Source organism: Rhamphochromis sp. 'chilingali' (genome assembly GCF_963969265.1).
Source record: "Rhamphochromis sp. 'chilingali' genome assembly, chromosome: 11".
NCBI lineage: Eukaryota > Metazoa > Chordata > Actinopteri > Cichliformes > Cichlidae > Rhamphochromis > Rhamphochromis sp. 'chilingali'.
The window spans coordinates 38,191,187-38,218,852 of record NC_137938.1 but is presented as its reverse complement, the minus strand read 5'-3'; the positions used below and the strand labels follow the sequence as shown (position 1 = coordinate 38,218,852).

Below are 27,666 nucleotides of genomic sequence, written 5' to 3'. Positions count from 1 at the left end.
GCTCCTCTGTGCGCTGACTCTGACGGCCCTGACCGTGGACTCCTCGTCTGGTAAAAAGTTTTAATGTTGTGGTGAGGTTTAAAAGCAGCTGCGTGGCTGGTTGTACAGAACACAGATTACATCAAACTCAGCGTTTCCTTCTGACAGGAGGATACAGCAACTACGACCTGTCGGGTCAGCAGCTCACAGATCTCTACAACTCTCCAGTGTACAAAGCTGAATGGATGGTCCGACCGCTTGGATCCAGTCCACGTTTGGACCGCTCAGCCACACCGGCGTCAGGGCAGGCTACACGCTCACCGTATTTATTTAAAAACCTGCTGCTTTCACTACCGCTGATGTCCATCTGGAATCCACCGTCGCCGCAGAAAAAGACGCTGCCTGAGATTCCTTCAGTTTTCTTCAGTTCCACTTTGCAGCAGCTCCTGCTGATGGCTGCAGTGATGGGTCATCATACCTGAGCCCAGACTGGTTTTTATGTTTCCAGGCTAGAAACGTTTTTAACCTTTGCTACAAAACAAAGACAAACCACGGCCTGGCCGAAGCTTTGACATCACAACTCTTTGCTATTCTTTGAAAAGGCTCAGATTGCGTCCAACTGTCGCATTTCTTACTCTGTCCAGGCTCCGCTGCACTTCCTACATCCTCAGATTCGTTCCTTTGCTTCCTTGAGTTCACAGATGCGCTTTGACAGCTCGAATCTCAGACTCTCAGATGTTTGATGAGCGCAGCGTCAGACTCGTTACGTTTTCTCTTCCCTCAGAGTGACGCTCGCTGATGGAGCTCAGTGGCTGATCCACAAAGGTCAGGACTACGGCATCTCCTCTGACACGGTGGTGACCAGCGCTCGGCACATGAGCTCAGCCTGGAAGGTAAGTCAGAGTTTGAACTGAAGCTTTGAGCCAGACATTTTTAAAAGAGTGATGAGTTGCTGAACATAAAGATATTTCCTCTGTGGAGTAAAATGTGTGTTTCAGTGAATGATGAGCAGTATGGAGGCAGAATGAAGCACTAAAGTGTGCGTTCCCTGCAGCCCTTGTTTCACCTGAGCAGACAGTTTAACGGGAGGAAGAAAGTTGCTGCTTTTGTGAAACGTGGAGGAGAAACCTACAACGCCCTCTTCAACTGTAGCTTCTATTACAATGATGCTGCAGTAAACCTGATTTCTTCATGATACAGGTGAAAGCTCCCAGACAGCGTCACAGGTGGATGTTGTTGTTCCAGCGTTCACACAGTCCGCTTCATGAACTCAAACTTCACTGAATCTGCATCTGAACGACCACACGGTGTAAGATGTCATGTGCTGTTCTCAGTTTACTACCTGGTAAAGATCCTGATACATTAAATCTGTGCAGTTTTAACGAAGACTACACACAGCCTGCAGCGCCCCCTGGTGTTTGTTTCTAAGTTCAGACATGCCCATTATGATAAACTCCTCAGAGCAGCGGTGGGCAACTCCAGGCCCCAAGGGCCGGTGTCCTGCAGGTTTTAGATCGCACCCTGGGTCAACACACCTGAATCACATGATTAGCTCATTAGCAGGCCTCTGGAGAACTTCAGGAAATGCTGAGGAGTCATTTCGCCCTTTAAATCAGCTGTGATGGATCAAGGACACATCTAACACCTGCAGGACGCGGCACTCGAGGCCTGCAGTTGCCTACTGCTGCCTTAGAGCAACATACGTCCCAATCACTGCGTAACAACACATCAGTGTCATAAATAAAACATTAATGCTAAACCAGTTTCCGTCTGTGTGTGCACGTGTTTCCGTTCAGTCTTTTAGTATTCTGACTCTGTTGTCTCTGCACTGTATTCGTGTTCACAGGCTGTGAATCATTCATGACGTAAATCCAAACGAGCTCATTAATGTCACGAGAGCAAACCAACATTTCAAATCAAACACTTCCTGTGTGTCGGTGTGAACGTGGCGGTAAACATTCACCCGGAGACCTTTTGAAGCCTCTTTAGTTCTTCGTGAAGTGAAGCTCTGCAAACTCTCCCACGGGGCTCAGATTCTTCTGCAGTCACGTCACGGACGCCAACACTTCAGAGACGCTGACGTCGGCCTGAAGAGCAAACTGATTATTGTGCAGATTGCCGTGAAACGCCCGCAGCAGACGATGGGAATTGGCAGGGATCCCTCTGAACGGGACATCCCATAATGAGTGAGGTCAGGCTCCGGTGTGAAAGAAGCGATGGTCGTGTGGTGTGACGGCCTCGGTTGGTCAGCAGGCGCAGAAAGCCTCTGACGTCACACATCTGAGGAATCTCCGCTTGTGCAAACACACACACGCCGAGGATGCATCCTTACATCCTTACCGTGTGCAGACGCAGGAGTCCTGCACATCAGACTAGACAGAGCTGCTCGTCTATGACTCCAATGGAGCGTCTCTAAACACAGCACGCTGTCCTACATACACATAATTATATGTTCGTTCATCTTTGCCTCCAGGAAAGATCAGAAGACTGTCATGAATGTAAAACGCTCTGGTCCTGTGAGCCCAGCCGATGCTGCTCGTTGAACCTCCACGTGGAACAGATGTCCACTTTTCAAATTCAGAAAACCTTTGAATTTTCTTTTCCTTACAGGCGTTAGAGGAGACATATTCCTTATTTCTTTCAAATAAATATTAAAAATGTTTCATTCTATGATAAAAACACTGAGGCAGCAAACTATCGCTGTAAGCCAAACGCTTCAAGTGTTTTTCCTACTGTCACAGATTTCCTGACACAGTCATCTTCTACAGCACAGGCGTCCAACTCAGCCTCAGGGCCGGAGTCCTGCAGCTGTTAGACGAGTCCTTGATCCATCACAGCTGATTTAACGGCTAAACGAGCTCCTCAACATGTCCTGAAGTGCTCCAGAGGCCTGCTAATGAACTAATCATGTGAATCAGGTGTGTTGGCCCAGGGTGATATTAAAACCTGCAGGACACCGGCCCTCGACACCCCTGTTCTACAGGCACTGAGCACCCACAGAGCACACGTAGCCCCTCAGCAGGCTTCCACAAGCTTCCCAATCAAAAGAAAGCAGGCAGGGTGTTGGAGTCAAGTTGTTAATTGTTGTCATTGTGTTTCTTAAATTTGTAAGTCTTAGTTTAAACTATATGATCAAAGACATTCCTTTGATCCTGACCACCTCCCCCAGCTACTCTGGTGCTGGGGGAGGCTTTATTAGGCAGATCTGTTTCCTGTGTGGTAAGCTTCCTGCTTTTATGGTCCTTCTGTGATCAGCAGGTCACACAAACGCACAACCATGACACACACACACACACACACACACACACGCGCACACACACACACACACAGCCTTATCTTTTAGAACCATAGGGGGGTTTGTGAGGGGAGGTGCTTGTGTTTACTGTTGTGTAACTGTTTTCAGTAAACAGCTGTGAGGAAGGCTCCTCTCTGAAGAAGTTGGGTTGAGTCGGGTGAGGAGCGTTGAGCTCCAAGAGCCTGTTCCAACCAGCCTTCCCTTGCTAGCAAGTAAAATCGATCGATCGCTGATTGTGTTGTTGTTGAGAATAAGTTTCTAAACCAGTGGGGCCTGTGGAGGCGCAGACCCACCACAGGGGAAGGGAGGGTCTAAAGAGAGCTGGTGTCAGACAGATGAGCTGATCTAAGAAGAGTAAGGAAAAGGATCTGGAGTCTAAGAGTGGAAATGGAGCCGCAAATGACAGGAAGGAAACGACGACTGCGTTCTGTAGAAATCTCTATTTTAATGCAGTCAACAGAAATAAAAGGAAAACAAATTCAGATGTGATTAAAGGAGCATATTTACAAAAAGTCTCAGAGATTAAATCTGTTTTTTTAAACACAAGGAATAATTTTCTGTCATTTGCACATTTCATAAAACATACAAACGTCCAAAGAAACGCGTCTTCATTTTCACTGTGCGCCGGTGACCAGCAGGGGTCATGTGAGCTGCCTGAACAAACCCCTGTGAGGCCCGTCCGTGCGACGGAGCTCACAGGTGACGATGTCGCGTCTCTTTCAAATCCTGTTTTCGGCGTCGCTCTTCCTCTCGGTGTAAAGCCCCCCCCCTCCTGCTTCTTCCCTTTTTTCTCGCCTCAGTGGTTCAGGATCATAGGTGGAAGTTTGATGCAGAAACAAAGTGTTTCCCCCCTCGAGGAAAGCGAAAGTTCAGACTCTCCTCTCGAGGCAGCTGGCAGAGACACGCCCTCGGTCTCAGTGTGTCTCAGGCGAGCGTCTGCAGGGTCTGGTAGCCTCTCCTCTTCTGCGCTCGCAGCAGAGGCGTCTGAGTGTCCGCGTCTCGAGACGAAAACGTCCTGCGGGCTCGCCGCAGGTACACGCGAATCCATCCGTAGACCAGACAGTTAAAGAAGCCCTGAGAGGCCGAGGTTAACGCCTGAGGACACAAGACACGCTCGGGTCACTGCACGAAAGACACGTGAAACAACCTGAGAGAGGCGTGTGAGTACGACAAAAAGAACCACAACGATGAGCCTGAGATATCCTACGTGATGAATCGCACAGAAAGCAACAAAAGACCAGTGAAGCAGTCGAGACGGCACAAAAAGGAAGCTTAATGAGACATAGTTACACAAAGAGAACATTCAAAGACCACAAAATGAGCCCGACACACAAATTCAACCACAAAATGTTCGACTGCTGTCAAAAGATCCAAATCAAACAAACTGTTCAACAGGAAAAGACGACACGCCACCAAAAACAGGCTGAACGAGCTCAGAGCGTAAACGCCGTCGTGTTTCTCTGGTACCGACTCACCTGCAGGATGTACAGCACCACCCCGGCTTTGCCCTGGCACGCCGCGGGATCCGCCACTCGCAGAAACGCCAGGATCACCGCTGAGGAAACAACACAACAAACAAAGACACGCTGAAACCTCGCTGACTGCGTCTGTCGCCAACAAGAACCAATCAGAGTCCGCGCCGAACAAACCTGGACCCCAGCAGAAGACGAAGACCAGCGGGTACAGGACCATCCTCCGGTCCATCACGCTGAACGAGGCCCGCTGCTCGCTGCCCAGGTAACCGTTAGAGGTCACGATGCGCCTGTAAATACAGCGCGCTTTGACCACGAGGACCTGCGGGGGGGGAGAGGGGAGGTCACCTCCACGTGATGTTCGTAGAATAAGACGCGTCTGTGCGACGAGCGTGAACTCACCGTGATGCTGAGGAGGGTGACGAGCACGGTGATGAGGAAGACGGTGATGTGGTAGGTGTGCAGGTACAGGCAGCTTCGGCTCATCGGCTGCTCGTCCGACATCAGGAACAGCGCTCCGGTGTGCATCATCAGACACCTGGTCGGATGTGGAAAAAAGCCCACTGAGCTTCTGCGTGGAAGCAATCGGTGGATTTGCTCGCGGCGTGAACACTTTGTGTTCTGGCCTCACCTGTAGGGTTCGGTAAGGTTGGCCTGACAGTGGCTGATGTTCCCCTCTATGATTACCGGCAGCATCAGCAGCACAGGAAGCAGACTGCAGACACACAGAGCAGGACACACTGTTATCAGTACCACCGTGTGTGTGTTTGCATGCATCCACAGAGTGAGGCTTTGCTGCTCACTCACCATGAAACCAGAGCAACGATTTTACCCGCCGTGCTCACTCGGTTGGAAACCTGCACAAGGATGCAAAATATCACATCAGAATGTATTTATAGAGCACATGTTAAAACAACAGTGTTGACCACAGTGCTTCACAGTAAAAGCATGAGACAGGCGACAACAACAAGCTAGAACAGCCAACTCGTTAGAACCAACAGCCACAGTACAAAGATACGTTTCAGGACGTGATTTAAAAGACTGGATCGACTCGGCGGTACGAACATGAACAGGGAGGTTATTCCAGAGTCTGGGTGCCACGGTTGCAACGGCCCGGTCACCGAGACCTAGGTTGTGCTGGGAGCCTGTGATTGGCCGATCTAAGTGCGCAGAGAGAGAGCTGGGCGCTAAATTATTCAGAATTTTAAAAGCGAACAAAAGAATTTTAAAATCTATGCGATATTTGACAGGGAGCCAATGTAGTTTGGCTAAAATTGGAGTGATGCGTTCGTAGATTCTCGTAGCTGTTAAGAGACGCGCAGCTGCATTTTGAATTAACTGAAGCTGGTAAAGAGAAGAGTGTTGGAGGCCCGAGTAGAGCAGTTACAGACGTCCAGTCTGGATGTGTGCATAAGCTTTTCAAGGCCCTTTAAAATCATTTTAAAGCCTCATGTTTACTGAGACAAACAAAGCTGTTCATGCTGCACCGAAGTGATCAGGTACCAGATCAAAACTATTTTGAAGCATCAGGACCAAACATGGGGAGGTCTGTGCCCCGTCAGGACACTGGAGCATCTTTTTATCCTCTTAGGTTTCCCCACCATTCTACTTTTACCGAGCCTCTGGGAGCTGTGGGCCGCGCAGAGTTTGACCCTGTCAGGTTTGCCCTTTGTGTTATTCTAAAGCTTTATGAGCTGCAAACAAAACCCTGAAAGCTTTGTTTACTACCTGTTGTGTGTGTTTTGCTGCCCTGGCAGCTGGACAGATGTGTCTGTACCTGTACAGAGTATCCATCCATGCAGCTGCAGTACTTCTCCTTGATTCCTTTGTAGAGGTTCCAAATGTAGTAGAGGGTGTAGAAGAAGGAGGCCATGTAGAAAACCTGAAACAGAGTTTGTGATGAGCCAAATCCTCGCTCACGTTCGCCGCGCTGATTTTCTAAACAGGTCACCTGACACCCCGCCCCCTTTTCAGACTTTAATAGAGCGCGAGAGCCAAAAGGGGCAGCTGACCCGGGGTTGTTGCTCTGAGTGGGAGATGTGGGTCAGGAATGTTTTTCTGCTTCCAGGCTGTGTTCTGTCCTGGTTCTGCTGCTCCATTTCATCCCAGAATGACCCAGTTCAGGATCTGGACCTGGTCATCTGGGCCAGAATAGCTCACTCGATAGATATTTGGCAACAGAGACGTCAGCTGTGTCCCAAAACGTCGGCCGCATCCTTCGGAGGACCCGGCCTTCGCGGTCTACGTGGGCCGGGTCCTTCGAGGTGCGAGACGGTGAAATGGGACGGTCCAGCCTTCAGATCAGCGTCAGCGCTGTGTGGGTGGAGTTTAATAAACTCGGCTGTCTGCTCCTTGCTGTCTAAAATATAACAGGACACTGGCGTAAACTCTCGACCGTCTCACACTTCTGTTTAATCAGTTTTCTGTTTGACGTTTATTCAGCTGTGTGAAAATCCCGGAGGAACCAACCCGATGGATTAATAAAGTTTTATTTAATCTAATAGTCTAATAACTTTGATCTCAGCCAAACGATTTACTCCGGAACAAATAAAACACAGAAAAAAGGAAAACAATTACATTTTTAAGTTCTCCGAGTGACTTAAATATCATGTTTAACCTGAGTAGCGACAGAGCGGGGGTCTGAAAACGATGAAGCCGGGAGTCCGCTGCTCTCGCCGGCTGGAGTGACCATTGAACCCCCCGGCTTGCTATCGAGCTGGTGGGTAACAGACGTCTCCGAAAACGTCGGCGCACTTTTGCAAATATGCGACGTCTTGATAAACCGAGCAGATATTTGAAGTTTACACAGCTACTTTCTCGCCTGGAAATATGCTAAAAGTTTATTTTGTGACCCAGAAAGATTAATAAGAGTAATTTTAAAACTTAGCAGCAGCCGCCATTGTTGGCAGCTGAAATTTGGCTGGGCCGCGCTATGAATTCTGGGATATGGTGTGCCACGAAGGACACACCCGACCCATCCTTCAAATTCGGGGAAATGAAGGACGCATTTGAAGGAGTCGACGAATTGGGACAGCCTTCGTCGCCTGGCTGTGACGTGATCGGCCTTCAAACGCGGCCTCCGGAGGATGCAGCCGACGTTTTGGGACACAGCTGTCATTTACCCGCTCGTCCTCAGGTGCTGGATTGGTTGTCATAGAAACAGAGGTAAAACCGCACCCAGTTTTATTTGATGTAAACGGGACTGAACGAGCTGGATGAGTCACTGATGATGAAACATTTAGAGGAGAGAAGCTCAGCAGGTTACGATCCGGACGAGACGCAGCTCAGCTCTGCAGCTCTCCCAGTTTCTCTTTAGTTTTGTTTCCCTGGAGCTGATTGAATTTATGTTTGTTTCTCTTTCAATTTTTCATCACGATTGCTGCCCCGACCTTTTTCCTGCCACTTCCTTTTCCTTTTTTCGGTGATTTGCCCTTTAGCACAAATCCTCTTGGTAAACTTACTCTTGTGTGGTTAAAAAACTCTTTTCTGATAACTATGGATATAATCTGATGACTGCTTTTAGCTGTAAATGTGCTCCACGTGTTAAACATTTGACTTTATTGTGTGAAAGTTCTTGTTTTTTTGGTTCTTGGAACATGCTATTTCAGTTGTGTGTGGGGTCGACTTTGGCTGACTTCTCAGGAAACACTTTGCTTTGAGAATATGGAAATCCCTCGGCAGCTCCACGCTTCACTCTGAAAACTTTCCCCTGAAACAAAGTAAAGAGAACAAAGGCAGCCCGTCTGAAGCGGAGCTTGGTTTTGAACATGTTGGGGTCACGTGATGAAGGTGGAAGTGTTACCAGTGTGGTCTGACCACCGCGCTGGAATCACCTAACCCATCTGGAAAATCGTGTGTGGCGTCGTGTTGTCAGAGCTGCTGCTCCGTCAGATCGGAGTTCGTGCCAGCGATCGGTCTCTGTTTATTTTATTTTAGTAGCTTTATCAATAAAGTTGGCCTGGGGTCCGCACACACACAAACCCTCGGGACTTTCAGTTTGATTGTACTCCGTGGGTCACCTTGTCTTACAGTATAACCACAGCAGTCCAGTGTAGTGTTGTTTCACCTGTTCCACGATGTGCAGGTAGTAACAGTGCGTGCTCCGGCTTGTGCAGTCTTTAAAGAACAGGATGGAGCCGATCAGCCAGCACACGGCGAGCAGCAGGTCTGCGACGCTGAGCAGCATCAGAGGCTGCAGCTGCGCGCGCACACACACACACACACACACACACACACACACACACACACACACACACACACACACACACACACACACACACACACGGATTACAGCGTGCTGAGAAAGGATTTTAAAAGCTGGACGGAGGACGGAGCGAGGCTAATGTAGATGACCAGCAGGGGGCGACTCCTGGTTGTAGAGGCAAGTCTGATTGGACAGAAGCTTAGGAGAAAACGAGTCTCCTGTTCACCTGAAGACCTTTCTGGTGGGTTTCGCGTCTCACTCAATAAACACGACGGCGGTTTTATGAACCTCATTAGGACTCGAGAAGGGCGGGGCTTCTTTGTGGCTGATCGGGTGTCTTTGTCCTACTTAGAGACTCTTCTGTATAAAACGATGAGTGCACCCAGCGGTTACGTAATGTTTTCATTCTTATCCACATGAAGGTTAGAAAGCAGAACTGAATGTAAACATGTGAATGACAGTACATCTTTACATCTGAGTGTCCTAAAGTGATGCCTCTGCGCCGGGGAAATCTGACCTCGTTGCAGCGTTGAACAATAGGCACAGTGTCAGCGTTCAGCCCCCTCTCATCACGCCTAGTTTCAAATCAGCGGCTCGGGCTGAGGTTTGGAAAAGAGAACTCGATAACACAAAGGGTGATTTCACAGCGGCCACGTCCAGCTTTTATAAGCACTTCCTCTTAATTATTTTAACTTTAAAGTTCAGACCACAGTTTATCTCACACAGTTTGTGCAAAGCGTCAGAGAACAGAGAAGCGGCTGACCTCGGGCTTCCGGCTGAGTCCCCGTAACATCAGGCAGCAGATGATGGAGCCTGAACCCAGAATGCTGCAAACACAAACACACATGATGAGTGGAACCTCACTGGAAGAGCTCGGTGTTTAATAAAGATGGCGTGAAAGAAAAACAGCTGATTGGAACTGCGCCTGCCTCTATTGTCTGAGCGCTGTGACCTCTGACCCCTCAGGTCTTTCCCACTGGTCCCACACTGGGTAAATGAACCAGCAATAAAAGCCTAATGTGCTCTGACGCAGCCCATTACAAACAAGCCTCTGTACAGGAACGTCCAACAGTCCGGCCGAGACGACGACTCGGATTATTAAAAATGCAGGATTTCAGAGTTTTACAGTAAAAAACAGCGTGTAGGTGTTCAGGTTTTAGACAGTAGCTCTGTGGGTCACCTACTCAGTTTGCCTACGTTACATATCAAAAGGTCAAATGTATGTGTCACTAAAATGTAGTTAGAGTATCTTGACTTTCCCAGTCATGTTTCCAGTTTTACTCCTGATAAAAACAGTAATGACGACAGTTACTGCTGCTGAACTTGACTGAAGTCAAATAAGCTCTAAATTACTCATGAATGGCTTTTCTTTACTTTCCAGCTGTGCCTGTGGAGGATGAAGACACTGACCTGAGCACAGCCATGACGAGCTGGATCCAACTGACCACGACGTACACCTGCAGGGAAACAGGCAGGCGGTCAGCAGGCTGACACACACAGACACACACTGAGGTGTCTGCACACGCGCACACAGACACACACACTGCAAACTTCACATTTCTTCACGATGAAGCACAAACATCAAACGCTCTTTTGTTACTTATTCGAGCTCTTAGAGCTGCGTGACTCTTAAAGCGATTGTGCTTTAATCGATGCTGCAGTGAGTGTTCGTCTCTCGGTGAGGTCAGTTAACATCAGCTGCAGATGTGGGAGTGAAAGTGTTAAAAATAGAGACAAACAAACTGTGGGGGAAACACAAAAAACCCCAGAGGAAGTTCAGAAATTCACTCCGAGAGGAGAAAAAGGAAACCGTTGTAGTCTCATTATTACTTCTTTTTAAGATGTCAGTTTAACCGTCTTACACCGATGAGGGTTGAAATTCAGTTTTCAACACACAAAAAGACCAACAAGATAACGGCGAGTGCGCACAACCCTCAAAGTGACCGCTGACCGCGGCCTCCTCCTACACAGAATAAAACTAAACACGGTCCAAACATCACAAACTGCAGTTCCTCTGACGTCCAGCAGAGGCTGCAGCAGTGACGTTACCGTGGTAACCTCACTGCTAAGTGTAATTCGCAGATTTATCTGGACGTTAGTGAGCAGCAGTTAGCAGGTGACAGCTTTCAACATTCACGAAAGTCATTTTATCTGACGCTCTCACACTCCGATGGACGCGTCACATAACTCGGGGAATAGACCCTGTGCACGAGAAAATGCTAACTTCCTGTTTTAAGAATCACCCATCTTTTAAATACAGTCTGTGAGAATACATCAAAGTATAAATATGAATAAAATGTTTTAAGTAAATGTTTATATTTACTTTATATAAATATAATACATATAATATATATTTAATTATGATCAAGATCAATAGACATTTTAAAATAAACAAATCCATGATTATGTACAAGAGAATAAATACATATAAATATGACTCATCATTACTTAATGGAACTCTTCATACAGCGACCCTGTTTCTCATCACTGAGTCTGTCTCTAATGAGTTGCGCACCAAATGAAGAGTGAGAGGAACCCAGTGTGTGTTTATGATGACTGCTTTCTCTGCTTCTGCATTAAACCATCAGGTTATTATTGTTCAGCGGTGAGCGCGAGCACTTCAAAGCTTTTATTGGAAGTGAAATTTGTGAATTTATTTCACTTCCTTCAGTGAGAGATGCTCGATTTAGTGCAGCAGCACAAAAGTACGAGCTGATTGTTTTACTGGACTTTTGGCAGATGTTGAACTGACGGAGTCTCCGAGTGCAGACGGAACAAACCGAGACTCACCACAGAAAACAAGCCGAACACATCCTGGACGTGGCTCAGAGTAAATCACACTTGGATGGTCTGTTCACACAGAGTAGCAGCGCGGTGTACTGTCCCTTTAAGGCACAGAACGAGCTGCGGCATCACGCGTCTACATCAATATAATCTAATAATACGAGTATGGAAAACAGCTTATCTTTATTCATGCAGCACCAAATCACGACTGTTGTTGTTTATTGTTATTGTATTGTTGTAGATCCCACAATAACACATAGTTCGAGTTTATTTCCACGTCACACCGTTTATCCAGCCGCATGTAAAGCTGCTGAGCTCGTTAAAGTGCTTGAATGTGCGCAGTGATTCTGAGAGCACAGGAGGTGCTGATCGCGATGAGCTCACCTGCGTCCAGTCCTCGGCTCCGGTGGTGTTTGCTGCTGTGTGGTTGGTCATAATCATCTCGTCTGAAGACATCAGAAACTCTCTGAGCATTTCAGATAATCAAGCTGAAGGTGAGAAGGTCACGTGATCGTGCCTGGTCCTGGAGCGGTCAGCTGAGCCTCCCGTAGGCTGTCGGGACCAGCTTTTATCCTGCGGGATGGCACGGTATCCGCTGACCCCGCCCCCGGGGCTCTGACCACGCCCCCTGCCCGTGAGGGGAATACCCACCTGCCTGACGACGCCGCAGCTTCGCTTTTATTAAATTGAATAAATAATTAAATGAAGACGCAGCAGCTGTGAGTACTTCTACTCCAGTACTTGTGTGATATGCTCAGTATTTTCAGTTACTTATACTTTATGTATTAGCTCAGGACTCCTGAGGGAACTGCTGATCTTTTTCCCTGTCCCGTTTGGATCGTTAGCCATCAGAACTATTCCCTGAAGAAAGATGCCAAGCGGATCATCATGGCCGTGCCATGTTGGTCCATTTGATTGACCTTTATTATAATTATGTATTTATTTTATTCAGGGAGAGTGGTGAGGGGAGATAAGCCTCCATACCTCGGAGAGCCTGAGATGTTCCCAGAGAGGTGGAGTCTAAGACCCAACCTGACATATAGACGAACAGGCGCACGCAGACACAAACATGCATTCCCACCCCCATATACACATAAACAGATCCTCGGCGCTCACCTGACATGGAGACAGACACTCCCCAAACTTTCTCTACATCCCAGGTCCAGGTACTCTCGCCACAAAGGGGCAAACCGTACCTAGACCCAGGAGATGTAACCCTTTTCCCTGAAGTGGAGACAAGCAGACCGCCCCCTTATCTCCATTAGCAGGTAGGCCCCGCATCCCAGACCCCAATCTGACGGCCAGCACCTCCTCCCAGCCCCGACGGTTAACAGAGAACAGGGGTGAGTGAAGACACTGATATGTAGTGTTGCTGCGTGCTGTTCTAAAGTGCATTTAAAACACAGGAGCGCATGGTCAATGCTCCCTCTAAGCTGCGCGCGTGCGCAATTGCGCACTGCTGGCACGTCTCTGCGCACAAAAAAATCCAACCTGAATTGAAACTTAAACTTTAACAATCCTGTTCTGCAGTGTTAGTCAGTGACTGGCTGCTCCCGTATGGGATCAGAACGATGCCACCTCATCCCAAAGTCCAGCCAATGATGCGATTCACATTCGTATATACGCAGCCAATCAACGTCGCTGACAGGCTCTGACAGCGTCCTTATGTGCGACACCGGTGTTTTAGCAAAGCGGCTGATGTGGAGTGAAGCCACGTTAATGACAACGTGTACAACCATTGGAGATGTGAGCAGGACAGACGGAACAACTGACGGACAAAGTGTGGACTTTATACCAGTTTTTAAATTGTGTTGATCGGCCGCGTAAAACCAGAGTTATGATAAAATATCTGCAATGTTTGGTTTTTCCCCCCGAATACTGTCGTTGTTTATATTTACTGCAGGAAGAAACGGTAAAAACTGCGTTTGATAAGGAAAACGCTACAAAGCCTGTGAACAAAGACAAACCTCCTCCCAGCCTTTAATGCTGTAATTTGATTATTTTAATAAACATGTAACTTGGATGATTCGATGCTGGCGTGACCACAGTGCACGTCTGCTGTCGCTCACAGTGGTCCGAGTGTCCGCTCAGGGAGTTTGTGTGTTCAGACACGTGAAACATTACAGGGAACGTTGGTCACGGTGCTTCCTGCCAGAGAGCAGCATGGCTCCTCCCCAAACCCTCAGTGTCTATACGTGTTTCAAATTGAGAGGTGGGCACCGGCGCCAGAGGTGGGTTTGAATACACAGACCATCCTCTGGATGCCGTGTAGCGTGCCCAGCCCCAAGACCCTATATGTAGGTGTTATGTGAGAGCGTGAGTAATGTGGATGTCTAGGTTGCGGAATAAAATTGAGGCACAGGCGTCCAGAGGGGGAGTGCCCCACCCTAGTGACACACCTGCACCCCAAGCCCTGCATGTGTGTGGGTGTGGTGGAGCGGGAAGAGGGAGGCACCTGAGGATGGGGAGGGAAGAAAGGAAGGGGAAGTGGCCCCTCCCCGGGGCCAGCTGCCCCGCTGACCCCAGTAGGCACCCCCGCTCCCTGGAGTCCACCAAGGCCAGGGGGCCCAGGCCCATCCGGAGCCCATCTGGGGCACCCGGCAGCGGCACCGCCCAGCCCCACATAACTCCGGGCAGCCCCACCCGACCCCATTGCAGAGAAAACTGCACCCGACCCATCATCCAATCATCTCTCAGACTACACTAGACAATAAACACCCAGGTTGAGCTCATTCTCCACCTCTCCTACACCTCTCCCCCACCAGCAGTGAGCTCCTGGAGAGAGGAGACCTCCTGCAAAGATGTTGCTTATCATTTTTAATATGTACAAAAATAAAATCAAGACGATGAATTTGAATTAAGAACTCAAAGTCCAAGACGTCAAAAATCTGTTAAATAAGGATACAAAAACAAAGGATATATATCCATTTCTGTTAAATACAACTGATGGAATTTGCAAAGCAAACTAATCTGCGTTGTGTTATTAATAATCTTTAATGTTCGAATAATCTTCACTACCCGGGTCGCCACCGTCACAGACACACTCTGACATGATCGGCTCGATTGTGCCACATGTGCTTCTGTACTGTGAGCTGCCCCCTTTTCAAAGATGTTCAACAATGTCTTCAATAATAATTATAAAAACAAAATTGATCTGGGACACACAGCATCTTCCCCCTGGGCCAGCGCACTTTTGGGCCGATGAGCCGGGCTGCAGGCCCAATTACCAGCCCACAGGGTTGGCCTGGAATATCCAATCAGAGTCCTTAATGACACAGGCCCCTCCCCTAGTTGCTGTTCCAGCTTGTAGAAAAAAATTATTGTGGAAGAAGTTGAAGAAAAGGTGAAGCTAGAAACAATAAAAAGAAATTAAAAGTAGATGCAGCACCGTGTCGAGTTAACCACGTTAGCTGCTGTTAGCTCCTGCACTGTGAACTGTAGTAACAGGCAGTAACCAGGCCTCCACAAGCTGTGGTGACGTGAGGAAGAGACACAGGAAGTGAAATTAACATGGTAAGTAAATAGATGGGGGACATAATTAAGAGAGAACTAAATAAATATGACTTCAGGAAAAACCCAGTGAACTAAAAATATGCAGAACATCTCCAGATGTGTTGACGCGAGCAGCCTGAAGGCCGTGCTGCAGGTGTCTGACACCTGGAGGCGTCAGTGAGGCTCTGTGAGCAGGTGTTTGGCTTCTTCCAAGCTCACAGCAACAGACACGAGCCAGCGCCTGATGAACAGGAGCCGAGTCAGCAGGATCAGCAGAGCTTTTACTCTGGAAGAGCTTCAGTGGTATTTGTTTGTTTGTGTCTCACTGCCATGAATGATCTATGTTCGTGACATCACTAGATGACCAAAACACATCAGGAGTGGAACAGACCACGCCTCGTCCTAGAATCGTTCGGCGGCGCTTTCACGCGTCGGAGCGTTTAAAGAGCTGAGAGCGGCTTCTTCACGCTGAGCTGTCCTGTTTTGGTGCTTTGGAGCAATCCTGGCCTCCTACTGCTTTGCTACAGAATCGTTTAATTCCGGTGCCATCCAGTGGTACCAGGCCTCTTGGCAAATGCCCAATCTGGTGAAGCTCTCTCTGATGGACCCCCACAGTCCAAAACGGCACGCCAAAAAGAAAAAAAAACAGTGTGCTTACACATTAAACCCACCCCAACCGGTCGCAGCAGATGGCCCCGCCCCTCCCTGAGGCTGGGCGGTTTCTTCCTGTTCAAAGGGAGTTTTTCCTTCCCAGGTGCTTCGTACTGTAGAGTGAAAACTCTGCATCAGCAGAAACAACCACCAACAATCATATGACCCCCTGTGAGCAGCACTTTGGCGACAGTGGGAAGGAAAAACTCCTTTTTAACAGGAAGAAACCTCCAGCAGAACCAGGCTCAGGGAGGGGCGGGGCCATCTGCTGCAGCCGGTTGGGGTGAGCGAAGATGTAGCTAAGAATCAGAGGTGGTGCTCTGCACACCACCGAACAGCCCAGAGACGGCGGTCGTTTACCCCATAAATGCATTTGATATGTAAATAATAAAATGCACGAACAGTTTGTGAAGGTCTCAGTTTAATGTTTCAGATTATAAACTCTCTCCATGCTGGGACACCTCAGATTCCTGTCTGCTTCCCACAGACTGAACATGGAAACATTTAAACACAGGAAATATCTACAACTCGTGGGAAAATCCCTCATGGGGAAGTGAAAGGTTTGTTGGACGTGACGTAGAAACTCTCACAGGTATTCTCACCTGGCGGAGATTTCAGTTTCATTCATGGACATAATGGTAAATGGCCTGTATTTGTATGACGCTTTACTAGTCCGTAAGGACCCCAAAGCGCTTTACACTATACACAATCATCCACACATTCACACACTGGTGATGGCAGCTACATTGTAGCCACAGCCACCCTGGGGCGCACTGACAGAGGCGAGGCTGCCGGACACTGGCGCCACCGGGCCCTCTGACCACCACCAGTAGGCAACGGGTGAAGCGTCTCGCCCAAGGACACAACGACCGAGTCTGTCCGAGCCGGGGCTCGAACCGGCAACCTTCCGATTACAAGGCGAACTCCCAACTCTTGAGCCACGATCGCCACATAATCCCACTCATTTAAGCTCCCTGTTACACGTTGTTGTATTTAACTTGAGCTGCTGTAACAAGAGAAGATAAATCATACCCAGCAGCCACTTTATTAGCTACACCTTGCCAGTACAGGACTGGACCCTGTTTCTTCTTCCCAGCATCGACGAGGTTCTGGAAGCATTCCTCAGAGACTCTCCGTGTTGACGTGACACCATCACAGACTTACTGCAGAGCTGTGGACCGCATCCATGACATGTGGTGACTGTGGAGGCGTTTGGAGGACGGTGAACTTGTCACGGACGTGCCAAGAAACCATCACGCCCTCCCGACAGAGAGATCCTGGATGTTGTGGCAGATATTCTGTAGCTCATCTGCTTCAGGGTGTGATGTGCTCAGAGGCGCTCTTCTGCATACCTTTGTTATAATAAGTTATATAAGTTTGGTCATTCTCCTCTGATCTGGGGCACCACCCGAGCAGTTTCTTCCAGAGATCTGTACTCTGTAAACTCAGCAGCTGTACCTAATAAAGTGGGCAGTGAGTGTAGATATAAAACTTCATAGAGTTCATAGAGGCGTACTGCCACCTGCTGGTAGAAAAATATCAGTCGTGTGACGGGAATATTTCTGTTGTTGACATAATTCCACAGATCTTTCCTCAGGATGCGATGAAGTGTTGGAGCGTTCAGCACTCGTCTTTTAGTGTTTCCTGGTTGTAGTGGAGGAATCTGTGGTTCTGCAGGAACACGCAGCTGCTCGAGCTCCGGAAACAAACTCAGGTTCAGGTTCAGGTGAGCTCAGAGGCTTTAAAGACGTGGTGACTTTAAAAGTGTACAAACTGGTCCAGGGACAGTTTTTTAGTTCAGACTCTACAACAGCACGAAGGCCTCTGTGTAGCTGACCTTTGACCTTCGTGTATCAGCTGTTTTACCTCTATAGAAATGAAATCAGAACCAGGGCTGCTGATGTGTAGCACCAAATATTCAACGAGCACTAAAAGTTTGAAAAACCCTTCGTGACCACGCCTCTCGTTTGAAACACGTGACCTCCAAATGAGAAGCTGTCGGCAAAGTTCAGGGGTCACATCCGGACACGCGTCTGTGGTTCAGGCACCAAAAGCACTTTGGTTAAAGGGTCAGTGTGGTCCAATCAGCCGGCCGGATCGTGGACCGGTGGCTCGTTTGGAGGCAGAGATTCGTTCTGTTACTTGGGATGCTGTTAGCCTAGCTTAGCATACAGGCTGAAGGCTCATGCTTCTTCCTGTTTCTTCACTGCGTCCACGACAGGAATGTAATGACAGCTGCAACAGGAAGTGAGCTGAGGCGGGGCTAACAGCATCTCAGAACCTTTCCTTTAACGCAGATTTAACTGAGCGCGTCCTCTGAAGTCCTTCTAATATCTGAGGCTGAACTCACACTGGTTTCACTGGTTACTCGCTGACTTTTGTCCACACTGGTTTTCCCAGCACGGGCCTCCCTCTCTCACCGCTTTCAGAGACTCTCATTGGTCGAGGAGGTCCCGGCCTCCCTCAGCCCGGCTGGCTGCAGCTCGTGCTTCTTCATGTGCTTCCTGAAGACTCGGGCTCCGCTCAGGTTCTTCTGGCAGATGTCGCAGAAGTACGGCCGAGCCTCCGAGTGCACGTCCACGTGGTAGGTGAGCTCGAGGGCGCGGCTGAAGCTCTTGCTGCACAGCGGGCACTGGTAGCGGACGCCCGAGTGCGTCAGCTGGTGCTCTTTGAGCGAGCTGCGCTGCTTGAAGGTCTTGGGACAGATGGGGCACTGATACGGCCGGGCGTCGGTGTGCAGACGCTGGTGCCGGCGCAGCGCGCTGGAGAAGGTGAAGCTCTTGCTGCAGATGCTGCAGGTGTAGGGTCTCTCTCCCGTGTGGATCCTCTGGTGCTCTGTCATGTGCACGTGCTGGATGAAGCTCTTCCTGCAGGTGGGGCACTGAAAGGGACGCTCGCCCGAGTGGATCCGCAGGTGCTTCTGCAGCGCCGACGCTTTGAAACAGTCGCGCCCGCAGACGGGGCAGCAGTGCCGTGATTTCCCATCAGCCCCACTGTCGGCCTGTGGATTCAAGGGTCCGCGAGGACTTGTGGGCCCATCGCAATCTAAGGATCCATCAGGGTGTAAAGGTACATCAGGAACTGTGGGCCCGTCAGGGTCTGTGGATCCGTCAGGGTCTGTGGGCCCGTCAGGGTCTGTCAGAGACATCAGAGAGAACTCAGAGGAGAGTGCCTGCAGGCTTTATGAGGGCAGTCAGCGTTTCAGGGTCAAACATGCAGCCATCCAATCATCATTTAGAAAAAAACCAAACTGCCGCTGCCCTCACAGAGCCAGTCGGGAACAATCAATAACTAATTAGTTAAAGATGAAGACTCACTGCCGCGCGCTGGCCTCCAGTCCTCTTCCTCACCATCAGAGTTTATCAGCCCGCTCACGTCTGGCTCTTTATGCTCCTCGCTGTTGCCCCGCCCCTCAGTGGGGCGGGGTTTGTTAACAGAGGGCTCAACTCCGGTGAAAACATCTACGGAGGTCTGTAGAAGTAGACAAAGACAGGAGGAAATCAAACTACAGTTAAATGTTAGCGTGATTATGTCTCCAGATAAATGGAAGTAATTTAAAATCAGTGTGACGTGATGTGAATGGCGAGCACGCGGGTTCACACAGAGGACCGGAGCGTCTGTCGGTGAGGCCTTACATTTACAGCTGCTGCGTTCTGTGCTGACCTCGTTCTGCACCTCAGACCTGCACACAGGTTCACCTGAGACCAGCTGTTTTCTTACCTGCTCATTCACGCCTTCATCCACCTCCTTCTTCTTCTTCATCCCCAGCTCCACCTTCCCGCCCTCGATCTTCATGTCGAACCAGAACACCTGAAAGATGCACAAAATCTGATCTGAGTGCAGTTTCTATCTCCCGCCTTCAGTCAAACGCACGCTCAGATGAAAGAGGTTTGAAGTCTGGGCGTCACCTTGTCGGCGGGGTCGGCGATGAGCCCGTCCCTGATGTGGGTCCTCATGTGCTGGCGCAGCAGGCAGGGCTTCAGGAAGCTCCGGGGGCAGATGCTGCAGGCGTGCGGCTTGTCGGCCATGTGGGTCTTCCTGTGCACTCGCAGGGTGGCCGCGCTGCTGAGGATCTTCGCGCATACCGGGCAGCGGTGCGGCTTCTCCGAGTCGTGGACCTTGGCGTGCTCCAAGAGAGCCGACATCCCCGGGAAGCTCCTCCCACAGCTGAGGCAGCTGTGGGAGGAGCTTCCCTTCGGAGTATCGGTGCTCCCGTCTGAGGACGAACAGGAAGAGGGAGTGAAGGACGTGCGTAACTCAGCTGTTCATGTCACCTGGTGCCGTATCGTTAAAGCTCGCTTCAGTGTAAACCTGAGCTCCACGGTTCCTTCAGCCTGTTCCCACCCACACAGATTTACCCACTGCCACAGCCCACCCGAGTGACGCTGACCAGTGTGAGAGGAACTTGTTCCACTTTCTAAAACACAACAATAAGCTCAGTCACTTTAAATGTCACATCCTTTTTCTTATTTTGGTCCCTGATGCAGAATTATTCACAATCACCGGACCTGACAACCCTCTGCAAACGTCCTCCACAGCTGTTCAGACCTCACTGCTCTCTCCAAACATCACTCAGTTCATGCCGCACTAAATTCACTCACACAGCTCAGTCTCGATCTCACCACACTGCCTAACGCCCGAGTCCTCGCCAGCTAATCTGCTGTAGGACACGCAGGAGCACGCCAACATCCAACAGCAGCACACCGGCGCCGAGGAAAGGTGTTAGCTGAGATGTGACGGATGTTCAGGGATAACGTTTACACTCTGGAGTCATTCAGGAGAAAAAGCCTCCGTGGATTCTCACAGACTAAAAGGACGGACAGCTAAACTGTGGAGAACATAACGTGTGGCATGAAATGAAAAGCTGCTTTGCCGCAGCGCGAACGGGCCGACCCGTCTGAAACGAGGAGCTGGAGTTTCTCACCGGTCGCAGAGTCTGCGTTCCCGTTCTCCACTTTCATCCCGCTGAGCGATTCACCCGTTTTCTGGAACAGAGCGCAGATCTGAGGTCAGTTTACCTGCATCAGCTGTGAGCAGATTATGAAGCTAACCTGCGGCTCCTACATTTCAAACACGTCCTCCATTGAGGACGTCAAATAATCCTCTTACATTCTGCACTTATTTCCAATTTCTGCATGTTTCTGAAGTCGAGGCTGACTGCTCACCGGCTGGTCTGAAGGCTGTGATTGGTCGTCAGCGGCGGCGGTGCTGCACTCTTCCCTGCCGTGGATCTCCTGATGCTTCCTCAGCACTCTGAGCACAGAGAAGCGCTTCATGCAGACGTCGCACTGGTACGGCCTCTCTCCGGTGTGAGAGCGCATGTGCTCCTTCAGCCGCGACGCTCGGCTGAACTCTCGGCCGCAGACGCCACAGGTGAACTGCTGCGCCCTCTGGTGGAGCTGCCGGTGCTGCAGCAGCTTCTCCACAGACAAGAAGTCCTTCTGACACAGGAAGCAGTGAAGATTCATCTCCCCCTGAGTTTCAGACAGACGGAGAACAACCTGAAGCTTCAACTTTTAGCTCAAACCAACTCACAGCAGCAGCTTTACATCTTTACAAGGAGGAAGACAGAACCAGGCTCGGGAAGAGAAAGCAGAGAATAAACAGAGGTAATGCTGATAATGTCTGTCTGAGTGCAGACGAGACACCCGATATCTCGCCCTCTGTGGCGACACGTTGTGTCTTAAAATAAAGACCTGAGAATCGAATCGCAGACTCGGGGGTCAGAAGGGCGTCGACTACGATAATGAGTCTGACCTGGAGTTGAAGAGACAAAATGATCCCTGAGAGGAACCAGGAGAGCAGAGGGGACCCTGTCCCAGCGCTCTGCTGTCAGGTTAACACCTGGTGTTCAACATCTGGTTCTCCAGCTGTGGGGGGACACGTTACTGTTCGACTTCACTGGGAATTGTCTGATGTTTCCTCAGAGAACGTCAGTCTTCCTTCTCTCTCCCCAACCAATCACAGCAGATGGCCCCGCCCCTCCCTGAGCCTGGTTCTGCAGGAGGTTTCTTCCTGTTAAAAGGGAGTTTTTCCTTCCCACTGTCGCCAAAGTGCTGCTCATAGGGGGTCATATGATTGTTGGGTTTTCTCTGTATGTATTGTTGTAGGGTCTACTGTACAATATAAAGAACCTTTGGAGCTTTAAAACTGAATTGGATCGCTGTGAGCTCCACCTCCAAACAGAACTTCGGACTTGGTGTTTCTCCTGTTATCCGTCCGAGTCCTGAATTCTGCTTGACTGGTCCAAATGAATTCCCGCCTCTTTTCCCAGGATTTCAGTGTGAAGTTGGAGGAGGTCAGGGCAAAGCGTGACACTAAGTGAAACTAAGTGAATTTAAGCTTCAGTTCGTTGAGCTTGAACCTGATTTTATTGCTTATGACAGACAGAAACTGCGAGGAGCGGCGCGTGAGCCAGAAACAGCCAATCACAGCGAGCCTCTCGCCTACTTTAAGTCACGACACAAAAGGAAAATGTGACACTTCTAAGGAAACTGTTCACACAGACCAATCCCTCCTTTCACACTCTTCCAGCAGTCATGTGACCACACCTGTGTAACACTCACCTCTCCGTCGACACCTTCGACTTTGACCACCTGGATCTGCTCGGCGTGCTTCTGCAGGTGTTTCCTCAGCAGACCCGGCCTGTTGAAGCTCTTGCCGCACAGCGAGCAGGGGTGCGGCTGCTGCCCCGTGTGCAGCCTCACGTGATCCCTGAAGGACGACGCCGTGGAGAAAACCTTCTCGCAGACGGAGCAGGAGTACAGGTTCTGTCCCGTGTGGGTTTTCTGGTGGTCGACGAGCCCCGTCCTGGAGGCGAAGCTCTTGGGGCACAGCGAGCAGAGGAACGGCCTTTCTCCAGTGTGAGTGCGCTCGTGCTGGACGAGGTGGCGCCGCTGGACGAATCCTCTCCCGCACACCGAGCAGCAGTGGGGTTTCTCTGCGGCGTGGCCGAGCCGGTGACGCCGCAGGCAGCTGAGCTGGGCGTAGCTGACACCGCAGTCGGGGCAGGAATACGGCTTCTCTCCGGTGTGAACCCGCTGGTGGACCGCCACGTTTATCTTCTTTGTGAAGCGTTTGCTGCACAGCGAGCAGCTGTACGGCTTCTCGCCCGTGTGGGCGGTCATGTGATCGACCAGGCGGGAGGGACGCGAAAACTCCCGGCCGCATACCGAGCACCGGTGGCGGCGCTTTGACCGGTGAGCGCTGTCTGAAGCCGGTTCATCTGGTACAGAGAGACTCTGCACACCTGGATCGAGCCCCGCCCCTGCAGGACACAAACACATAAATGATCATTAAAATCACGTTTTATTTTATTATTTTTATTTATTTATTTTTTGATGTTGGAGTGTTTATTTTTAAAATCTAACCTTTGACTGTTGAATGAAATGTGAAGATAGTAATGGGTGAGGACAGTGATGAGACCACTGGGATTATCTTAGCATGGATACTTTATACTTATAAAGTAATTATATTAGCACATTTTCCCCAGTGTGTAGAAGAGATAAGCAATGCCTAGTGCTGAAGGTTACAGTCCCGCTGTTCTTTCCCCAACATAACCACTCAGACTGGCCATAATCATTCTCATTTCATATGGCGCAGTCCCAGGCAGTGCCATGTAATTGTACTCGCAAAGAGCCGTGTAATATTATGCACACCCTAGAAAGAATGTATCAGAAGAATATTACACATGCTTTTAAAATGTCCTTTTACAGTAATGACACTGACATTGCTGTGGCAGTTGAAGGGCACACAGTGGGGTTGCATAATCTGCAAACTGGGAGGAATAAAAAAAATGTATAAAGATATATTTTAAAGTTTTGTGGGATCAACTTAGTATTTCAAATCCCCATTAAATGAACATAGACTAGTCAGGTGGACACAATGTCTTGCATATTTTTCTATTTGCTATAGAAAAGTAGAAGCTCAATTTTGTTTCCTATTTTCTTTTTTTTTTTCTTTTTTTTGCCTGTCCCGTTTGGCTCTTTTGCATCAGAATTATTGTCTAAAGGCAAAGAAAGATGCCCAACGGATTTACTTTACCAAATTGACCATCCCAGCCTTGCCGTAATGGTCCATTTGATTCACCTTTTATTGTTTATTTTATTTTCACTTACTGAATGCGGGACAGACTTGACTGGGGGAAAGAAGGGGAGAAAGAGAAATCACGTTTTAAAGGATTTCAACTTTCAATATGAATCACGTGAAAACCAATCAGAAGAGCAGCGGTAGAGGAGGACGCTGGGCAGACGCTCCTCCTGCAGCCTGTTGCTGATACCTGCAGAGCTGTTGGATCCAGCCTTGGCCTGATATCAGCGCTCCCCCCGTAACTCCGCTCTGACACTAAAATAACCCAACGAGGGTCCCTAACCTTGAGCAGGGAGCTGCTGACAGTCCTCTCCTGTTTCCTCAGGCTCCTCCTTCACTCCATTCATCTCCTCATGCTCTCCTCCTCCTCAGTGTTGATGCGTCTCCTTCAGGCTTCTGAAATAATAATAATAATAATTGCATTTATATAGCGCTTTTCGAGACCCTCAAAGCGCTTTACAATCCCACTGTTCACTCACTCTCACATTCACACACTGGTGGAGGCAGCTACAGCTGCAGCCACAGCTGCCCTGGGGCAGACTGACAGAGGCTGCCATATCGCACCATCGGCCCCTCTGGCCAACACCAGTAGGCAGTAGGTGAAGAGTCTTGCCCAAGGACACAAGGACCAGGACAGAGAGAGCTGGGGATTGAACCAGCGACCTTCCAAATCAAATCAAATCAAATCACTTTTTATTGTCACATCACATGTGCAGGCACACTGGCACAGCACATGCGAGTGAAATTCTTGTGTGCGAGCCCCACAAGCAACAGAGATGTGCAAACACAACAACACAAACGAGCAAAATACAAGAATGGCCAACCTGAAACTAATAAATATATGTACAATATATAATAGTGTATGCATTTCTGGATGTGTATACTAAATATTTTCCTACGTGTGTGGGGTGTGTGTGTGTATGCACATTTTTACAAATTAAATAGTTAAAAAAAAATTAAAAAAAACAAATAAATAATAATAATAATAATAATAATAATAATAATAATAATAATAATAAAATATATAAAATATACAGAGTTGAATATGTGCAAAACAAGTGGCATTTATATACAGTGTGGAGTGCATAATGTTAAAGTTCCAGTAGTGAAGCTGAGGTGTCTATGACGTGTTCAGCAGTCTGATGGCCTGATGGAAAAAGCTGTCTCTCAGTCTGCTGGTACGGTGGTTCCGGTCCCTGAACCACATTCGCTCCGACCAATAAACAATTGTTCACAAGCTTCCTGCTCACAATGAAAGCACCACAGAGTGTTAGTGTGCAGACGTACCTGAAGCCTGGTTGGTTTCCTCTGAGATGAGCCGCATGAAGCCGCCGTCGCCCGGCTGGAGTGAATCCTCACACTGAGACAGAAGCAAACATTAATCAACCTTAAACGTTCGTCAGCGTCTGCGACACCACTCTGTCCTGATGACACACCGATGAGCCAGCGTGGCTCACCATCATCAGGAGTCTTCTCTCATTCCTCTGTCCTCGTGACCTGAAAAGAAGCCTCGGCGCTCCACGCTGACGGATGTTTCACTGATCGGTCGCTTTGAATCAGCTAGATCGATACACCGCAGCCCCGCCTCCTCTCCATTTGCACACAGCATCACTCAGCTTAACTTCATCATCCTCCGGACCTCTCCACGTATCACTGGACGCCTCCTCCCCACAGACCGCTACCCTACTGGGGGCCACTTCTCCAACAGAAGGGAAACAAGGAGAATTTAACCTTTATCTGTTCAAATCATGGTCAGTATGTGCGAGGTGGTCAGGAGGTCCAAAAGTGAGTCTGCAGCCATCTGTGAGACATGGTGGAGGCTCTGTCCTGGTTTCAGCTGCATGTCAGCCAGCGTTGGAGAGCTTTGATCAAACTGATCAAGTATGATCATCAGAGTTTGATCCACCATGCAGGAACATCTAGAAACATCTGATTGGCAGCACCTGCCAACGCAGTGAAAGCACATCTGGATAGAAACACATGCAGTGGATCGCCACAGGCAGTTTTAGACTCAGATCAATTGTGGGATTAAGTACTGAACAGTCGTGAGCAACGTGATGCTGCCGCACAGTCGACGGCAAAACGACACGGGAAGCCGAGCTCGACTCCGCGGGTACCGCATGCTGCGCTCTGTTGGTCACAGGGAGCTGAGATAAAGAAACACATCGGTGCGTTTGTAAGAACACTGTTATTATAACGTTACAGGACACTGTGCCAGCGCTACAGGACGAAAGAGACTGAACAGAAAATGTGAATGTACCTTTAAGCTTCATGCTATTAAAAAGTCACTTTATAACAAAATAAATACAAACCAACAAAAATATCTTTCATACAAAAAGTAAACTTTGTTCAAATGTGTATTGTCCACATGAACAGTATGTTTGAAATCCATTTGTACGTTTTATTTTTAAATGTTCAATTAATTTTGTTTGTGCTCCAAATAAATTAGAAATTGCCCTCTTCTCTTGTTCTGTGCCCCACCTGAGCCCCAGGTGTGGGACCGTCACTGTGGAACACCATAAGTCATGGATGGGCCTCCCCAGAGCCCGGACCCCTGAAGCAGTGTGGGATCATCCTGACAGGGAACAGAACAACCGGCAGAAACATCCAAAGCAGCAGGCTGGAGAGCTGCTGGAGGAAGCTGCCCGAGTGGTTCAGTGTTTGCACATATTTCACATTTTCATCACAGAACATAAAGAAATGAGAGGTGGCTCAAGACTTTTGCACAGCGCTGTGTGTCTTTGTCTGCTCTCACTGTCTGTTTCTTCTTCCTTTACCGCACGGTGAGCATTAAAGTGTGTGTTCGGAGCTTCCTGATCACACAGACAGCAGCTCGGAGCTCACGCTGATGGTTTTTGGTGCTTTAACTCGGAGCATCAAACGGACAGCCAGCTAGCCCATCAGCTAGCCTAGGAGCTAGCCCGCTATGTTAACGTAAAGCGTTCAGAGAGAAGCCCGGAGCTTCAAACACACTCGTCCGTACAGAATGGGCAAAGAAACGCCCGAAAAAGGATCTAAACCCGACGGTGTTACAGGAGCATCCCTGACAGCAGAGCGGCTGATGCTTAGCTGTGAGTGCGGCTAGCGCATGCTAACGCTAATTAGCTGTGATGGAGGCGGAGCGCCGGTTTAAAGGCTTCACAGCCGCCTTTGGCGAGCTAACCTACAGGTGTACGGATGGAGCTCTCACCTGTCTGTCAGCAGCACTCACACCGACTCCAGGAGAACTGAAAACCAGAGAATGTTTTTAATAAAATGAAGAGCCAGACAGCAGGTGAGTCCCAACTGAACCCAACAGTGCTGCCGCCGCTGGCCGGAAGGTGAACTACAACAACACTGCAGCGAGAGGCGGGCGTCCGCTCACGCACACTTGAGGTGACACAAAAGGAGCCAGATGTTTCCATCTACGTCATCATACTTCACCTCAGCCTCACCAACATCTGCAGCAGCTTCACAGTCACCTGTGAACTCTGCGGGTGAGACTGCAACAACCTGGAGGTTACTCACCTGGAACTCATGGACAGGTTATCACACAGGTCAAGCCAAGGCCTTTATTTTATTCTTCCTCCCACATGAAGGCAAACTGAATATTTGAGCTTATTCATCTCTTCATCAAATATGCAACACGGCGGCGAGGCTGCCTCTGTGAAAGGCGGCGCTGCCTGTTTTTTAGGGACTTCCCTCTGAAATGTGACCTCGAC

The 27,666-nt window shown here is 49.2% G+C and overlaps 2 protein-coding genes across 7 annotated transcripts; both read right to left on the bottom strand.

Moving 5' to 3' along the window:
* Window positions 1-3,704: 3,704 nt before the first annotated feature.
* tmem116 (transmembrane protein 116) lies at window positions 3,705-13,564 on the bottom strand. Of its 3 annotated transcripts, XM_080895900.1 has the most exons (11): window positions 12,119-12,450; window positions 10,361-10,407; window positions 9,714-9,777; window positions 8,813-8,944; window positions 6,524-6,628; window positions 5,554-5,603; window positions 5,378-5,461; window positions 5,149-5,284; window positions 4,924-5,068; window positions 4,750-4,829; window positions 3,705-4,369 (listed from the first exon to the last, which is right to left on the bottom strand). In XM_080895900.1, exons 1-11 carry the CDS (start codon window positions 12,206-12,208, stop codon window positions 4,199-4,201), a joined length of 1,104 nt encoding a protein of 367 aa, XP_080752026.1. In that variant the 5' UTR covers window positions 12,209-12,450; the 3' UTR covers window positions 3,705-4,198. The 3 variants fall into 3 exon arrangements, with proteins under 3 accessions (XP_080752026.1, XP_080752027.1, XP_080752028.1); XM_080895901.1 differs by lacking the exon at window positions 8,813-8,944 and having other exon boundaries at window positions 12,119-13,564; XM_080895902.1 differs by lacking the exons at window positions 10,361-10,407; window positions 12,119-12,450 and having other exon boundaries at window positions 9,673-9,759.
* Window positions 13,565-16,271: 2,707 nt separating this feature from the next.
* Window positions 16,272-27,537, bottom strand: LOC308406505 (uncharacterized protein). Of its 4 annotated transcripts, none has more exons than XM_080897552.1 (11): window positions 27,156-27,537; window positions 25,423-25,664; window positions 25,253-25,325; window positions 24,249-24,361; window positions 22,444-23,144; window positions 21,043-21,351; window positions 20,802-20,862; window positions 19,786-20,093; window positions 19,598-19,687; window positions 19,195-19,348; window positions 16,272-19,012 (listed from the first exon to the last, which is right to left on the bottom strand). In XM_080897552.1, the coding sequence occupies exons 4-11, from the start codon at window positions 24,310-24,312 to the stop codon at window positions 18,303-18,305; spliced, it is 2,397 nt and encodes a 798-aa protein (XP_080753678.1). In that variant the 5' UTR covers window positions 24,313-24,361; window positions 25,253-25,325; window positions 25,423-25,664; window positions 27,156-27,537; the 3' UTR covers window positions 16,272-18,302. The 4 variants fall into 4 exon arrangements, with proteins under 4 accessions (XP_080753678.1, XP_080753677.1, XP_080753675.1 ...); XM_080897551.1 differs by having other exon boundaries at window positions 25,423-25,661; XM_080897549.1 differs by having other exon boundaries at window positions 25,423-25,908; window positions 27,156-27,256.
* Window positions 27,538-27,666: the final 129 nt, after the last annotated feature.